Genomic DNA, 18276 nt, shown 5'->3' on the forward strand with positions numbered 1-18276 from the left:
AGATCCTCTCCAACTGTAGAGAAATTGAAGATTCTCCAATTGTTAATCGTGACCCTTCATTTTAAATCTAATGGTCTATAAAATCATTTAAATCTCGATAAAACAAAAGCCAGCATTTAATGCCTCGGTTATACAAAAACATTTGGCATTTTATAGAACATTAAATTTAAAATGAAGGGTCGTGATTAACAATTGGAGAATTTTCAATTTCTTCCCGATTGAAATTGGAGGGGATCTCAATCCCAAATATTTTTATTCAATTTTTCATTTTTATGAAAACAAAGTTTAAAATCACCTTGAACAGCATATCATGGCTAATCAATGGCAAGATTAATGCATATTAAAAAAAAGGGTCTTGTACGGGCAAAGATTTTAATATCAGAAAATACATTGGTTTTTTTTTTTTTTTTTTTTCCTTTTTTTTTGTTCTTCAGAAAATACATTGGTTAGCACTTAACAGCACAATATTAGAGGCTTGGAATTTATTAGCCATTGACAACTGCAAAAAGCCAAAGACAAAGCACAATATATGGATAACATTATAATTATTATTTTTTCCAAATAATAAATCTGTTTTTATAAAATTGAGCTTAATTAATATTTGAAACCGATCACCTTGTAGGCGTCCCCTGTCACACTGTGCCTCCTTCTCCTTACTGCACGTTTCTGTTTTTTTCCCCTTTCTGTTTACCATAAAGCACAGGCTCTAATCTACTTCAACCAAAGTTAATAAAAAAAAAAAAAAAAAGAAAAGTTGGACCACGTAAGCTCATTGTAGGCCGCAGCACTCTTTCCCCTCTATAAATACCCCATTGCTTCCACATTATCTCCTCCCTCATATTCTCTCTTGGAGAAGAAGATTTTTCGATCCCCACAACCCCCAACTTCTTCTTCTCCTCCTCCTCCTTCTCCATTTTATTACAGTCATTGAGTTTAAATGGCTCAGCTTGCAGCATTATTAGTTTCATTATTAACGGTTGTTCTATCAATATCAGGTAATAACAATAGCCCAATAGTGTAAAAAGCATACAAAGTTCTCACCTTTAATACAAATCTTTCAAACTAAAAAATTTCACTAACCAAGTTATTTTTGTATAGGAGTAATTTCAACGACCTTCACAATAATAAACAAGTGCGAGTATACAGTATGGCCAGGCATTCTGTCCAACGCCGGTGTACCGGCACTGTCAACAACCGGCTTCGCGCTCCAAAAGGGCGAGTCCAAGACCATCACGCCACCGACCTCCTGGGGCGGTCGCTTCTGGGGCCGAACCCACTGCTCCCAAGACTCCACGGGCAAGTTCTCCTGCGTCACAGGTGATTGCGGCTCCGGAAAAGTCGAGTGCTCCGGGAATGGCGGCGCGGTACCAGCGACTCTGGCCGAGTTCACGCTCGACGGCGCGGGTGGGTTCGACTTCTTCGATGTCAGCTTGGTCGACGGATACAACCTCCCTATGAGGGTCGTGCCCCAGGGTGGGACCGGTCAGAATTGCACAACCGTCGGCTGCGTGGCCGACCTCAACGAGTCGTGCCCCTCAGAGCTGCAGGTCAATAGCGCCGACGCCAGCGGGAACGTTGCCTGCAAGAGCGCGTGCGAAGCCTTTGGGCAGCCCGAGTACTGTTGCAGCGGCGCGTATGGTTCACCCAACACATGCAAGCCGTCTACATACTCTCAGATCTTCAAGACCGCGTGCCCACAGGCTTACAGCTACGCGTACGACGATAAGACGAGCACCTTCACATGCGCCTCCGCAGATTACACAATTAGTTTCTGCCCTACCCCTATCACCAGGTAAATTTACTATAAACACCCTCTACTTTTTTTCATTCTACTTGCCTGAACGGTAATGGGTAGTTTCGTCCATCAAAATTGATAAAGCCTGTCAATATTAACGTTAAATTATGTCCCCCCATGTTACCTCACAACTTTTCATGTCGAGAGAGATTGAGAAAGAAAAAGAGATTAAAGTAATCTCCAGATCAGAACCCATTGCGGCATTTAAGATGGAACTCGGCTAGATTCGGGCTCGGCTCTGTTGCCGACCTGCTTCTCGTCTTCTGGTCAATAAATTCGGCAGGCGAGGGTCATAAAATCATACTTTAGTGTCCACATCATTTTCTTGAAAATGTTTTATCCATGCTCTCTGTTGGTAAATGCTGCTGCACCTAGAGTCGGTTCAATTGTCAAAACCTAACCTAACCTTTCTGAAAGCTCAAGAAAGTTGGTCATAACTTCATATCTCATCAACTGTCTTCCAAACACACTAGCCTTAATAATAATAAATATGTATTTTTCAAAATTAAAAGAAATTATTTAACTATAAAAAAATATGTGATTCTTTTATAAAAAGAAAAAATTATATTTGAAGAAAGCGGCCAAACGATCGAATGCATGTTCTGTGGTATGCAAACATGCCACAGTATTCCCGAATCTCTATACTCTATTCGCCTAGAGATGTGGTTCAATTTTTAATGCCAAAAGGCCAACCGGCATAGCAGATTTGCACACACTTCTATAGCACATATCATGACGTTGTCGGTAACGGTCATTTTTTTAGTGTGCAGTAACGGTAAGTAAATAGCTGATATATTGGCCAACCACTACACGACACGTTTACTATGTTGCTAACGGTAAAATTGTTTGGTGCAGCCAAAAAGCTTCACAAGGTACGACGCAGGCCACCCCAGCTTCCACTACAACAACCTCACCGTCCATCGGCAGCACGATGATCTACGAGGGTCCCCAGGACGAAAGTACCGCATCACCGTCCACTCGTGCCCACGTGTTCGGATTCGATTCCACCGTGGGTGTAGTCAGCATCGCGGTGGCAATTTGGAGGTTCTGGCAGCTCTTCTAACCTGTTCGCCAACCTTTTCAAGTTAGGCCCAAAATCATCCAAAATTGCCAACACCAACCTCTAGCCGAGATGCTGGCCCGTGGGCCATACACTTTTTCGTAGCATGGGCCATGTGATATAGGTGGGGCCTTCAAGGTCGGCCATTGGTGACGCGGATACGAGTCATGATGTAGAATCTCACCTGTCAAATTGATGGCTACCCACTAGCATAGAGTATGGCCATTCAATGTGAAAGGAAGTGACATAGATAATGGAATTCTTTGAAAATCATTTTATTATTATTATTGAGTCCAATTCTTTTTTATAAAGGAAGAAGAAAAGGGATGGGGGATTCCTTTGTTTGTTTTTAGGATAAAGTGTCGATTATTTCATGTAACCACCGCATTTGGTGCAAAATAATGTCAATGTGTTTGATGTCATATTGCTGTGCATGTTGTGTCCAAACACTTATTCATAAATGGATTCGGAAAGAGACAAGACAGTACTCGAAAATTAAGAATAAATTAAAGAGTATGGATAATATAAACAAGGCCAGCAGTATGCGAGACGTGGAAGATGAAACTTCAAGTAACAAGTTCGCAATCATAGTATGAAATGACATTCCTCCGCTCCATTTGTCCATAGTAATCCGAATAATGTTATATATTAAGTCATCTTTTCTATTAATGGGTCTCGATCAACTCTAGCTGAAAAAAATACCAAAAAAATAAAAATACAAATATGATGAACATTACAAAATCACGTAAATAGGCCAAACCTTTTTGTGGAGTTATAACTCGGGTAGGTGAGGCAATTGTCGTGGAGAGAGCATTTGTATTTAGAGTATTTAATGTGTGGTACTGGTAGTTGGGATCATTGACAAAGCTTTTAATAATCTAATTTATTAAATACGTATTTATCTTTAAACACCTTGATTTTTACAAGTTTTTTAGAAAAGTAATGTTAAACTATGATTATTCTATAATACGTAGCACTCTTAACCAACTCTTGAATATTTTTTGTTAATCCTATTAAAATTGTTTGTAGGCTCTCCTTTCATTTTTGGGCACTTGGCAGCCATAAAAAGAGTTGAGTATTATAATTTATTTACTCAAACAATAGAGTAATCGGAAATCAGTCGAGCTCTCCTTTCGTAGGATTATTTATTATATATAAAAATATAATTTCGCAACTATTAAGTGTTTTCAATAATCTGAATTAGCTCTACTTCAAAGGAATAGTCAACCTCCCTATAGTGCGGGCCTAAATGCAACATTATTCTTAGTACTTAAAACTGTAACATATCTAACTCAAACCCTACTGAACTTAAAAATAATGTCTAGCCTATCGAAGGATTGATCCATTTAATTTGTTCTTAAAAAAAATAAATCATATTTTTAAGTGCAGTTCACATGTCATCATAGCAATCAATTTCATTATAGTTGACATTCAAAAAAAGAAAGAACGAAAAGAAAAAAAAAAAAAAAAATTCTTTCCATATGATATGCATATAAGATAGGATCCTTTTGAGGGCGTCCTTGTATTGGCTAGAGAATTATTTTTGGATCAAAAGACTAAAGTCATATAAGCTAGTGTAGCTGGATGATGGCTCTAGTACTCCTTATCATAAACCTTTCATCTATCAAATGTTATGGAAACGGTACATCAGTTTTGATGAATATAAAGTAGATACTTATCAAGTATATAGTATTCATTGTGTCAAATAGATACACTAGCTATATATGTGTTAGAGAGTATCACTTGCGTTTTGTATTATGTGCGTATCAGTTGGACAAAGCCTGTGATAGACTAATCCACATTTTCTTATTTATTTCTATCTTCTGTATTATTTAATTTATACTTGGAGGTGGAGGGAGCATTACTGCTAAAATAATTATACTACCCCACTATTCATTCATGATCAAAACATATTTTAAAGAGATATTATTGGATGAAACCAAACCTTTAAGGGCTAGAGTGGCACAGTATTTTTTACAATTTCATTATTATTTTAGTCAAAATTCTTGTATATGCGCGTGGTTACACATGACTCAGCATATTCTCCTGCTGAGTCATGTGTAAATATAATATAGAAAATTAAGAGCCAGAAGTTTTTAATGTTCGTGCATATATAAAACCATTTCGCCTAATTTAATATTTTCTCATTTGAATTATTGCTGCTGAATGACTCTGTGTTAGTCGACACTCAGGGCTCAATGTGTAAGCGAAGATTCTTATCTGAATTTCAGCATGAACCACGTTGCTAGTTCTTCGTCGCGCATGGCAGCATTTGTCACAGCCACTGTGTGCGTGTCACATACAAATAGACCGAACCCACATCTCACCTCTCTTTTCTTTTTTTATTTTCTTTTTTTATTTTATTTGTAGAGATTTCTTGTGAGAAAATAAACAGTAGAGATGGAATGGTTTGAAGAGAAATTTGTTTTCTTATTAGAGGAAATTTTTATCATTTATTTTTTGAAAAATATTTCCCACAAATTTTTTTGTGCAAATATAATTAGTGTTTTTTTTAATCATTACAGATATAAACAGTGATTTTTTCTCTGGATTAGGCCTACTCATTTCTCAACAAGGCCCAAGATGGTATGTTATGCACTACAATTCGTTAATTAAAGCTTGTTGGGGCCTGCTAACTCTCTCGACCAGAAGCAACGTTATCATTGTCTTTGTTTTATTAACACTTTTTTAAAAATAAAAAATAAAAAATAAAAAGTTTAAAACACAATATACTTGATCTATTTTCACATCCCCTTTTTCCCCTCTCCCGCTTTGGAAAAAAAATATATATATTTTCATGTTTATATCCTATCAAAACATTTTTTTCCAAAAAAAAAAAAACATACTATGAAGAGGGTCTAAGACCATCTAAACACAAATAGTTGCCAGTGTCACAAACCAGAAGTAGTGGTAAAGCCAATAAATCATAGAATTATGATCCTCTTCAATTCATCTGAACTAAATAATATTTAATTAGTTATATTAGAATGATATTTTTGTTTCTTAAAAAAGTAAAAATACAAAAATATTTATATAATATAACTAATTAAATATTCTCCAGTTTTATAGCTGTCACAGAGCTGGGGCAACTATGACGATGGTCAACAAAGAATCTTTGACTTTACCTCTCAAAGCTATGGTAGGCGCATGTGATTTAGATGTAATCGCATATACTTTACACTCTCTAATTGTATAATCTGCCTACGTGAACCTTGACAGAATTTTTAAGCAGAATTATTTTTGTCAAACTTCTTATTTATTCCAAAATTAAGACTTTTGAGAAAATTGGGTGTTTAAGTGATTCGATGCTGATTGGATGTACACTTTTTAACAAGGGAAAAAAATGCCTGTGGCGTGCTTAATGGATAAGGTGCTTGGACTTAAGTAACCAACCAACAACGATTTATTAGTTTTAGGGGAAACTTCACTAAGGACCCTCAAACTTTCACCTGTTTTGAAATATTTCCTTTAAACTTCAAAATCTCTCAATTTAATTCCTTAAACTTTCAATTGCTTTCAATTTAGACACCTCTGTCAGATTTTAAACGCCACATGACGTTTATACCCCTGACTTTTATATAAAATTTTAACTTTTAAAACGTTTTTTTATTTTTAAAAAAACAAGAATTAGGGATATTTTGGTCCTTTGTTTTTTAACGGCTAAAATTAACGGAAGGGTCCAAATTAAGAGCAATTAAAAGTTCAAGGAACTAAATTGAGATATTTTAAAATTAATGAAAAGTATTTTAAAACAGGTAAAAGTTTGAGAGCCCTTAGTAAAATTTTTCCTTAGTTTTATTGTTAAACGCTGGTCTAAAGATAATTCTTATTATGATGAAACTTTTTATTAGAGGGTTTTTTTTTTTTTTTTTCCTTAATTATATGACGTGACATATCTCATTCAATAATAATTTCCACCTCAGACTTGTAATTGCAATCAGGAAATTTCCTCTCAATTCGACTTACACGTACGTTACATTATCTATTTTAGTTATTAACTTTTACTATTTAATTTTACTATTATTTTTCAATATATTTTATTTATTTAGAAGAGAGATAATGATAAAAATAAATAAAAATAACTTTTTTTTGTTTTTAACATTTGGTAAGTTTACCGTACATACCAATGTAACAGTTCACCCAATTTTTGTTAGTGTACGTAGCTAGCTAGATGTGAGTGATTCTTTATACCTAAATTTTGGTTATGGCTGCCCCCTCCCTTTTTCTTTTTTTTTTTTTTAAGCGACCAAGTAGACTAATTGTGGCTATTATATCTGGGCGTGACTATAGTAGCATCTATCCGCTAAGAACCGCGCAGGAGGAATCTAGACAGTAAAAATCGCAAGCGCTATGGGTTGGGGTTTTCCCATATATATCAGTTGTGAAAGGGGAGTGGTGGTCAGTTTATAAATGTGAGGAAAAGCCTCACCTCTTGAGCTAGCTTTTGAGGTTGAGATAAACTCAAGACCATCCAACACTGGTATCAGAGCCCAAATTTACCAACAAGTCTCAGCTCAACAGTCCACGGTAGAAATAGGTTGTTGTTGTGACCAGAGACGGAGGGAGGGGGGGACCGGGGTGGGCCATGGTCCCCCCCCAAAATAAGGAAAAAAAAAATTAAGTAAAAAAAATAATAAAAACCCCAAAATAAGGAAAAAAATTATAAGTTAAAAAAATAATAAAAAAAAGTAAAATTAAAGTTTTTAATTTTAGTCATTTGGCCCCTTCAAAAAAAAAAAAAAAAAAAAAAAAAAAAAAAAAATGGGCCCTATTTTTAAATTTTTTTGGCCATATCCAATAAAATTTTTTGGCCCTATTTTTAATTTTGTTGGCCCATACCCACTAAGTTTTTTTATTTTTGGCCCTTACTTTCAAATGTCTACTTTTTTTGCCCTTACAATAGTCTTTAGTTCATAAAAAAACAACTAAAATAATTTTTTTTAATAAAAAAATTTTAAAGAACCGAAAAAAAAAATTTGGCTGGCCCCCTTCCATAAAATTTTCTGGCTACGTCCCTGGTTGTGACCCAGGACCGGATGTGTGAGGAGGAAATTGTTTGAGATATCCCACATCGATTGTGGAAAGGGGTGATGGTTACTTTGTAAGTGTGAAGAAAAATCTCACCTCTTAAACTAGCTTTTAAAAGGTTGAGATAAGACCAAAACCATCCAACACTATAGATACCTTTATTAACCAGGTGTGAATGCCCTAACTGAATGGGCTAGTTGGGCTGGGGTTAAGTTTGCACCCTTTATTAATAATGAATCGTACGCCATACGGACAGTAGAAAAATCCTAACGAAACTCAAAAAGAGGTGGCTTTATTGTTGTCAGGGGCCTGGTCTATGGCTCCCGTTCAACTCATATATAGAGTCGATACGTTTTGCATTTCGAGATTCTCCAACATTAGTACTGGCACTCAAGAAAGTTTTCTCCATGTTACAGGAAAAAAAAAAAAAAAAAAAAAGTTTTCTCCAAAGGACAATTTTTTTTTTTTTTTTTTTTTCATTTGGAGAAATTCCTTTCAATTTATCACGACGTGTGTTTGAAAAGCATGTAAGAATTAATTACATGTTTTATTAAAATTACATTTAAAAATTATATACATTTTAAACACGTGTCAAGAAGATAAGAGTCAAGTAGACGAAGAGATAGGGTGCACATGGTGTCTAACAAAGACCCCTTTAATAGAATCCAACATGATCCCGTTAAGATCTTGGATGGGTCCAAGCTAGTGTGGATTTACAGCCATAGTTGCATCTGACCCACACTTGAGCTTTCTGTCAAAACATTTCATTAACATATCCACGTAGATAGCCTCCCTCATTGTTGAAAAAACTTCTTTACGCGGTCCAAATGTTTTCTCTAATTAGCTTTTTCCGTAGTTTAAACTTTAAAGACATCAAAAAGACAAGTAGATAACTTGGCCAAGAAGATACACTTCTTGCTTTAGCGATAAGTAATTTGTAAAATGGACTTCAATATCACATGTTAAATTGTAACACTTCGATCCTATATTGTTGAGAAGAGGAATTGCCCACCTAAAGTGTTTAGTTTATAGAAAAATACTTATGGATGTCAAGTCTTATATTGCTTACTTAGTACTGAGCTTTACAATTAATTATATAGAATCTTTAGATTGATCAGTTCTTTTAGGATGATAGCCTAGATGTGTTTATCGCTCTAACGTAGCGTGATTTAAATGCATGGTTTTCTTTTTATTTTATTTTAAGTGGCAACACAAGAAGACATTTAAAACACGTGTTGATGAATGTGATAAATGCGTGTGAAGAGACCGATCATAACTCGTCCTCTTTGAAGACAATTACCCACATGTTAATTTCACCTCTAGCCGTCATAATCAAGGTTAGCTAATTAGCATGTTATCCTCGAAAGTATATGGTTATTGGTAGACATCCTCAAGATGATCGATCAACTTGCCAGTCGCCAGAGTCTCTTCTTATATACGTATATGTAGTTTAGACATTGACTAGGAACAAAAGTGAGCAAATTAAATTTGCTAAAATAAAAGGGAAAAAGAGAGAGGCAAAATTAATCCTTCTTTAGAGGCTTCCAAAGGAAAAGTCTGCTGCTGTTATGCGACATATCGTACGTAGATTTCAATAAAGAGAAAGCAGATCAAAGAAAGAAAAATTTGCCTACGTGCAAAAAAAGAAAATTATCCAAATGCTCCTTTACACGACGGATAACATGTCAATTTGCATTCTTGGATGTTGAAAGGATATCATGATCGTCATTACTGAGCGGTAAAGATTGTTGAATATAACCTTTTTGATATGTTGACTTCTTCTTTATTTCATGAATTTCAGCACGACGTTGGCCACCAACATTATCCTGGGCCGAACCATGCATCCATATGAATAATGGGCATGCATGTTGAACCATGCAATACTAAAATTAATGTATGTATTGATGATGGAAGCATCAAAAAATTAACCCAAGTACAATTTATGTGGCAGGGATTTCTCAGCATAGACTAGTTTCAAACACATGCATACACGTACGGTTTCCGAGACTATTGGAGTTTTTTTTTTTTTAAAAAAAAAAAAAAAAAAAATTGTCTACATAGATTAATATAAATAATATATTAATATGGTCCAAAAGGCACAGCCCTTCAAGTTCAACCAGAAATTCTTCTGCGGTTTTGCACATGTAAAAGATATGGGCACGTCACCGGGTCTCATTACTTTTGAGCATGCAGCGTCGGCATCCCACTTCTGTGTGTCATCGCGCCCACAAATATAAATATTTTTTTCTCTATGGTTAGATATACTTGAAGAGACTGACTGTGAGCAAAGTTGCCATCATATTTGGGCGGCGAATTTAATTATTTTATTTAATATTTTAACAGTTCCTAGCCTTAAACTTTTCTTTAAAGAGTAATAGACAATAAGTAAAATACTTTTACTGAATTGAAAGATAAACTATAAAAATATTATTGGAATTATGAGCCTCAACTCTAACACTATATTAAGTTAATTACCATTTTTTTTCCTTTAAAAAAGTTACTATTTATTTTAAAAATTTAAATAAATTAAAATAGATGAATTTAATATTTTGTCTAGAGTTGGTGGCTATTCAAGTCAATTTTTAGGCATGTGTTAAAGACCACAGAAATTATATACATATATAATATATGGGTAGACAACCACGTTGAACTTCTGAACCATGCACGTAAGCCATCGCATGAAAAGCCATAAACTTTATGCATGAAACGTAGGCTGTAGGCATTTGGCTTTTGCACCACATCACAAGTGCTTTGTGAATATTCTCTCCTTGGACATACCAATTTTCCTAGCCATCAAAATTTGAGAAATATTACATATATTTTCAATCTCACTCTCAAATGTATAATACATTATTAAATAATGTGACACTAAAAATTACTATTAAATTCAAAATCTAATAATTACCATCCAATTAAAATCTAATAATGATTTTTCGTGTCACGTTAAGGAAAGTATATTGCATTTGTCTAAACACTTTAGCACTTGGAAAGTTATATATGCCAAACAAAAAGCTTGCATGTTTGGCTTTAAAAATTATACTTTTCAACACAAGTCCAAACATGTTCTTAGTTAAAGGCCTTATATATTAAGAATGCTGATCATTTCACCAGGGCATTGCTAAATTAACATTTTTATCTCACAATGTCAATATTGCAGCTTCAATTAAGTTTTGGGAATAGTTTTTTAACATAATTAAATTAATATGAGAGTTTAATGGGACAACATTATAGGATAATTGTGAAATAAAAGTGTGGTTTCCAACTTCTTTTTACTATATATATATATATATATATATATATATATATATATATCTTTTAATTTGTAAAGCAATAACAATTAAGCCGACATCTTTTACTTCTTTACATAAACCTTTTTTCTTTTGGGGGACATAGCTAGTCCAACGGTTGGACACATATATATTTTAGCCGAAATCGAGTTACTTTCTTAGGTGGCCTTACCTATACCAATTTTCTTTAATTAATTCTGTACTCAGTATATCAAAGTCTATACCCAAATGGTGTCCTTGTGAGATTCTGAAAGCGATCAAAGGATTGAAAGCCAAGAGATGAATAGGGTAACACGATCAAGTGCGTTCCACGGCACCATCGATCAACAGTGTGACATGGAGCAAGATCAGCATCTCTTTTGCTAATTCTTAAAGCAAACCCAGTTTCCCATCTTTTCCTTTTAAAGTTTCCACCTTAGGGACCTACGTACGTACCCAAAAGACTCAGAGAGTTCCACAATTGGGCCCCAATATGAACTATCAGAAACTCCAACATTTTGAATTATTCTTTTCTTTTTTCTTTTTAAATAAAATTGAGAGAATTTATTTTACATTCAGATTTATACATTTGTTACATTATTTAAAAATGATCCTCTTTGTTCATTTTTTCGGTTAGAGCGTCATCGTTTGTTTATTAAATAAGAAATTTTAAGGGTTTATCGCATATATATATATATATATATATATATATATATATATATATATATATATAATTTTTTTAAAATAAAAATTTCCAAAAGATACTTCTCCCTTTTCCTCCCCAAAATAAAGCATACATGCATTGCTTTTTTACTTTGTATGATTGTTAAGCTGATGTGTATTGCCATTGTTTATCGTATTTGTAAAGTATTGTTTAGCGATAAATTTAAAAAAATCATATATAGCAATGTCTCCGAATTAAGATGTTATCTTTTGGGTTAAATTTGTTTGTGACAAATTAATTTGTTGGATCATGTAAAAGCCAAAAACTTAACAAGTCTACATAATACATTAATCGGGAAAGAGTCCGAAGACCACCAAGAGGAAATTTCACTATTAAAATATGAAGTATAAAAAAATAAAAAATAAAAATAGTAAAAATTAAAGAAAATTACTCAAAATTCAAAGTCCCAATATTCATAAGTACTCTCACGCTTACACAAAATAAAAATTGCAACAATGGCGGTTGCCTTGTGTTTAATTGCTATTATTATTATTATTGAGTTTTTTTTAAAAAATCTAAACATGTTTACCCACTATCACAACGGAATAGGATCCTCTCAATTTCATTTAAAGTTGAGAGTATCCATTTATTATATTAACGTTAAAATTGAAAAATAATATTTACAACATTACTTTTTATTTTACACTAGAATATTCTCCATTTAATTTATGATAGCTAATTTTATGAGGTAAAAGATAAGATCATAATTAATAAGAAATATAAAAATTAATGTGACAGTCCTTGTAGACGAGAGTAGGAGGAAGGTGAAACACAGCATTTCCAGACAAAAAACTCGAAACTGGTTATTTCGCAAATCTCAAGGCCTAAGCTGTTAAAGTTTCGATGGCGAAGGAAGCGGTGAGTCACGGTCGGTTGGAATTAAAAATAAATAAATAAATAGAACGGCCTCTACTGAATTGACACGCTAGCTGCAAGTAGACCCAACAGTGCCATGCACCACCCACCGACCACCGACCCAATCCCAAACTCCAACGAGCTACTACGTACCTTCCCCATATCCATGCAGCCTGCAGGGCTCACATACATAGAAGATTCTAAAAACCGACCAACCATAGATTGATCATTGATACCATCCACCTTCAAAACGACAACTTTGCAATCGTCCTTTTTCCATTTTTTGATTAATTTGTTCTCTTACCACAAAAGTTTTGGTCGTCTTATATTATATGTAGTTGACCGTTTTATTAGAAATAGGTTTTGGGCCTAACTCAACCTAAAAGCTAGCTCTAGATAGGCCCAATACTCATTTCTAATACGTTTATGGATCGAGTGACAAAACTCACTCACAAATTCATATCAGCAATCTTTTATTTCTTCTTAAATACAAAATTGAAAAGAAGTCTCTGATCAACTTATGTTATTAAACTCACATGACATATCTCCTTGTATATCACATGTAGGACATCACTAGTCAGCCACCCAAGCCTCAAAATATTTACTATTTTTTAATAAATAGAAGAATTTTTTTTCTAAAAATACATGCATTTTCTTCTATCCAATTGTTAGCGAAAACTTTATCCAATGGAAAAAAAATAAAAAACCAATACCTCATAAGTCATAATTAACGGAGTTTTTTTGTTGTTATTATTTTGTTAAAGAGATACGTGGAAGGGGCCATTAGCAAACAGATGTGGTGGAATCTGTGCTAGCTATTGTTAGTGAACTTTCATTGACAATGAAGGTGTGAAACAATAAACTAAATTTCGAGATTCTAATAATCAAAGAAGCGAATCCAATTCCAAATTAGAAAAGATGTCCAGCCCATGAAAATTTAGCAAGATTTGCCACGTTCAATCATTGAATATAAGAGCCGAAAGCCAAGATTCTTAAACATATTAATGCTCCCAGGGCCAACACTTTGTTTGGTGGAATAAATTGAATCACACCAATTCAAAAGATGCTCTGGCAAAGCTGATTAAAAGAGCTTCGATTGATAAGCCTAATCAGGACTGGTTTCTCTGTACCAAATCCATTTTATATCGTACTGAATCTTAAAACCCCACTAAATGCACATTATCCTTATTTTTTTATTATTTCTGTCTAATTTCTCTGATGATCGATCATCTCAATTTATCTAACATAATTCCAACCGACATTCATCGATCTGCCATTCACTATATATATTTTTCCTTTATTATCTTAAGTTCTCTTTTCTTTTCTTTTTTCATACTAACTAGCTCGTCCTGTTGTGCAGACTTTCAAATTATCGGTAATAATGCCTCAAGGCACGAAAATGTGTCCTGTCTCCCAATCGGTGCATGCTCAAATAATTAAAAAGTGGCGGGTGCAAAAATATTACTTTCCACCTAATTAATTTAAAGAAAAGGAAAATAGTAATGATGGTAATTAAGGACTCAAATTCATTGAACTTTTTTGGGGTTGGGTTCACTTGCCATAAACTTTAGGAGCATAGATAGTGGTGCTGTTTAAATCAATGAAAATTGAAAACTAGACCCCAAAAAAAAAAAAAAAGGATCAAGTAAATTACAGTTTTGACATGAAACCTCGTGTTAATTATCCAATTTATCACTCTTGTTCTTGGGTTTTTAGTTGGATTAGAATTTTCAGTAAATTACTATTTAAATAGTTAACAATTTAAACAATAATTATAAAAGAATCTCTGCCGCTACAAGACTACTTGTTCGAGCCGCACAAAATAAGCTTCATAGGAGGCTTTTTTTTTTTTTTTTTTTTTTTTTTTCCCTCAAATTAATAACAATTCTAATTAACAACAAAATCAGCTTTATATATAGGTGTTCACTTTCACTATCTAGCTAGTGAGTCCCAAGCAGCCAAGCAGGACCCACAAGTTTAATGGTGGTTTCCTGGTATACAAAGCGAATCCCGAAGAAGCAGTACAAGAAATTTCCTCTCCCTTCCCTACGTGAGTGTTTGACTATCTTACTTAGATTACTTTGGACGAAGGCTTTCCTTTTGTCTTTATAAAACGGTGGAGTTTATTCCAGCCTCCATGTATTTTATATATATATATTGAGTACGCCAGTCTCTAATTCCCATCAGAATCTCTCTCCTGCCATTTCCACTGATCCCCTCATACAAACAAGAAAAAGCATTCCCTCAATTGTATGGGTGAAAAATCCCACCTCTATCTTCATAAATCTTCTCCCACTCCCATCTTTCAATCATATAGCATAACCCCACATTACCCATCATCGTCTTCGTCCTGTTGGCAACCAATGCAGCTTTTCTTTCATTAGAGAAAGATCTAAACACCACCCATAACTGACAACCCCATAGTCTTTCCAAATGGATCTCATTTTGTCATGCAATCGTTGTGTGTACATCTGCCTCATAGTTTTGATCTCGTTTTGTAGAGGTGAGCAATTTTTAAACGCTTCAGATTTTGCATTCTTGACGGTGATTAAATAAACCTTATAATGGGCTTTTGTTGTTGCAGGTTTATCAGGGGCTACATTTACGATAATAAATAGGTGTGACTATACAATATGGCCTGGAATTCTTGCCAATGCCGGTAGTGCCAGATTGGACAGTACCGGGTTCGAGCTCGCGCCTGGCGGGTCTCGGTCTTTTCAGGCCCCACCCAACTGGTCTGGGAGATTCTGGGGTCGCTCCGGTTGTATATTCGACCAGAACACCGGCCAAGGAAGTTGCGTCACCGGCGACTGTGGGTCCAACCAGGTCGAGTGTAACGGTAACGGAGCGAACCCGCCAGCGACTCTCGCGGAGTTCACAATCGCGCCGGGCAGTGCCCAGGATTTCTACGATGTGAGCCTTGTCGATGGGTACAATTTACCCATGGTTGTGGACACGAGTGGTGGGTCGGGTGCATGCATGTCAACCGGGTGCGCGACCGACTTGAACCGGCAGTGCCCGAATGAGTTACGGGTCGGGGACGGTGCGGCGTGCAAGAGCGCGTGTGAGGCCTTTGGGAGCCCCGAGTACTGCTGCAATGGGGCGTACGGTACACCGGACACTTGTAAGCCGTCAATTTACTCGGAGATGTTCAAAGCAGCGTGTCCGAGATCGTATAGCTATGCGTACGATGATGCCACGAGTACGTTTACGTGTACAGGAGCAGATTATACCATTACATTCTGCCCTTCATCGGCAAGGTAAGGATATGTTATCCCATTAATACGTCTTTTTCTTTTTCTTTTTTCCTTTTCTTTTTTTATTTTTAATTTTGAAATTTCACTTTTATTCTTCTATTATTATATGATTATTATATATGAAGCTGATGAGGAAGAATTCGGGGATGAATCTATTTATTAAGTGTTGTCTTCTTTTTACGATTATTCTGTTTAGATCATACTACTTTTTCCTTGCTTTTGTGTGCCACAAGCTAACAATGATTGGTGTTAACTTGTGAGATACATAAAGGTGATTGCTAGGTTACTTGTAAAAACAACTGGCGCATTCAATCTATTCTAGTGTAATATAGAGTCAGATTTTGATCTTTAGTAATTTATTGTTCAGATCATTAGTAATTTTAACAGTAAATGTAAGAGTTTTTATGAGAATTATCTTCCTCAACTAGTGAACGGACTATTCGAGATCTATTGAAGACCTATAGAAGTTTTCACATTTACTACCTAAACTACTAGAAATCCAAACAACCAAATATTGATAATCTAAATCATATAATGTCTACTATACAATTCAATTCTTTTATGGTGGAATTTGATGTTTATATTTAGTGTCTGTATTACATGCAATACAAGCAGCCCATGTGAGAAGGTGAGTAACCCCCTATTTGGGTAATTGAACATGTGCTCGAGCAGGTGAGGAGTTAACTTGTCCTCTCACATAAGTTGTCTATATTACATACAATCACAGTAGCGCATTGCACTTGGTCCTTGTCGTCATCTTTTATTGGGGATGAATTTGCCCCGCATTTAATCAATGCTTGTATAAATAATCAATTTTGATTAACTTATATAATTGAGTTATCACTTCTAAATAAATTTAGACAATATTTTCTTGCTATGGCATCTTCAATGAAGTCTATGTAACATTTTCGATTTTCTTTCTTATAGCCAAAAATCTGCAAGAGATGCATCTCCAACAACAAACACAACAAACAGCTCCGGAACAGAGTCACAGCCACAAGAGGTGCCAATTCCAAATGAGGTCAACGGTCCTTGGGTACAAAACTTTTTCACGGGAGACTCATCAAAGACCCTTTCTTCTTTCACTTGGATCATTGCTTCTGTGGCTTCGATTCTCAGCCTCTTCTTGATTTAGGGCTCGTTGGGACTGTGTTAATGAGCTTAAAAAATATTTTTAGTATATAAAAAGTTGTACAAAACAAAAATGAGCTCGTTTGGTAAAAAATGTCAAAAAAAAAATGCTTTTGAAAAAAAGAAGCTTTAAAATGATGTTTTTTTTTTTTTTTTTTAATCAAAAGTTCTCCATTTCTTCTAAAGAGGCTTTAATTCTCTCTTCGGCGACCTGGGGTGGGTGTTGAAAAGCCCAATTTTCGAGGCAACATGTATAGATATTTGGAGCTTGAACATATATATATAGCTTAATTGTTTCCCTCATACTTTGTGAAGGATTTGTAGTTTATACGACAAGTTAGAAAGAAAAGGCTTAGAATAAAATTCCATTCTTCCAACCGACTCACATGTGCTAGCAAAAAATTGTTTGCTTGACTTTAAATCCGTGTCTATTGATTGGTGGCCAGGCAACTTCTAAAGTAGGCCACCTTTGCTCGAACTGCAAGCTTACTAATGAGTTTGGCTGGTTTTCAGTGAAAAGATTAATGGAGATATTTCTGCGAAAAAATAAATGGTAAAATTTATTGTCCAATAGTAAATCCCATCTCAACCGTTTATTTTTTCATAAGAGGTTTTCAGTGAGTTTTTTCCACTACAGACAAGCCGAATCAACGGTTATTTCTTTTCATCAAGTCCTATCCACGTTTGCTCTGTTTCTTCTTCTCAAGATCATGAGGTTTTTTAAAATAATCCTAGATCTAAAAATGACGTTCTCAAAGAGTCCAAAAACAGTAAGGTGCAAAGGAAATCCATGAGGAAGCTGAAGGCCTACTACTGTTCTAAGTTTAGTGAGGGTTGTAACTTGTTAGTGAGAAGGACTGCTATATATATCCATATTTTATTAAGAAATGGATATCAAACTAATGTGGAACTCATTCACTCATGGATGCTGCAAAAGCCAATGAAAATGCAACACTCTAATACCACTGGCTTGCATGGAAACTCATGTAAGTGGTGAAATTACTGGCCAAGGACAGATGATGTCCTTGGCCAGAAACATCACGAAGAAATAATTGAGCATCGTTTTTGCCAATAGCAGATGCCTTCATATTGCGTAAAAGTTTTACCTCAGCAAATCGTTGCCAAAGAAATCCAAGATCACAGTCAATTTCGCAGAAAGA

At 34.9% G+C, this 18276-nt stretch overlaps 2 protein-coding genes across 3 annotated transcripts; both read left to right on the forward strand.

Moving 5' to 3' along the window:
* The first annotated feature begins 832 nt into the window (after nt 1-832).
* Nucleotides 833-3277, forward strand: LOC132190130 (Pathogenesis-related thaumatin superfamily protein). Its single transcript, XM_059605024.2, has 3 exons — nt 833-995; nt 1099-1792; nt 2651-3277. Exons 1-3 carry the CDS (start codon nt 938-940, stop codon nt 2856-2858), a joined length of 960 nt encoding a protein of 319 aa, XP_059461007.2. The 5' UTR covers nt 833-937; the 3' UTR covers nt 2859-3277.
* Nucleotides 3278-14899: 11622 nt separating this feature from the next.
* On the forward strand, nt 14900-17176 carry LOC132189837 (thaumatin-like protein 1). Of its 2 annotated transcripts, XM_059604644.2 has the most exons (3): nt 14900-15231; nt 15313-15988; nt 16913-17176. In XM_059604644.2, the coding sequence occupies exons 1-3, from the start codon at nt 15162-15164 to the stop codon at nt 17118-17120; spliced, it is 954 nt and encodes a 317-aa protein (XP_059460627.2). In that variant the 5' UTR covers nt 14900-15161; the 3' UTR covers nt 17121-17176. The 2 variants fall into 2 exon arrangements, with proteins under 2 accessions (XP_059460627.2, XP_088366819.1); XM_088510693.1 differs by lacking the exon at nt 16913-17176 and having other exon boundaries at nt 15313-15992.
* The last annotated feature ends 1100 nt before the right edge of the window (nt 17177-18276 follow it).

This window comes from Corylus avellana, chromosome 9 (genome assembly GCF_965113065.1).
Source record: "Corylus avellana chromosome 9, dhCorAvel1.hap1.2, whole genome shotgun sequence".
Classification (NCBI taxonomy): Eukaryota; Viridiplantae; Streptophyta; class Magnoliopsida; order Fagales; family Betulaceae; genus Corylus; species Corylus avellana.

Coding starts and splice junctions, on each gene's coding strand:
- LOC132189837 (XM_059604644.2), top strand. CDS start 15,162: ATGGATCTCATTTTGTCATGCAATCGTTGTGTGTACATCTGCCTCATA. Junction 15,232..15,312: donor TTTGATCTCGTTTTGTAGAG/GTGAGCAATTTT, acceptor TTGTTGTTGCAG/GTTTATCAGGGGCTACATTT. Junction 15,989..16,912: donor TTCTGCCCTTCATCGGCAAG/GTAAGGATATGT, acceptor TCTTTCTTATAG/CCAAAAATCTGCAAGAGATG.
- LOC132190130 (XM_059605024.2), top strand. CDS start 938: ATGGCTCAGCTTGCAGCATTATTAGTTTCATTATTAACGGTTGTTCTA. Junction 996..1,098: donor GGTTGTTCTATCAATATCAG/GTAATAACAATA, acceptor ATTTTTGTATAG/GAGTAATTTCAACGACCTTC. Junction 1,793..2,650: donor TGCCCTACCCCTATCACCAG/GTAAATTTACTA, acceptor TGTTTGGTGCAG/CCAAAAAGCTTCACAAGGTA.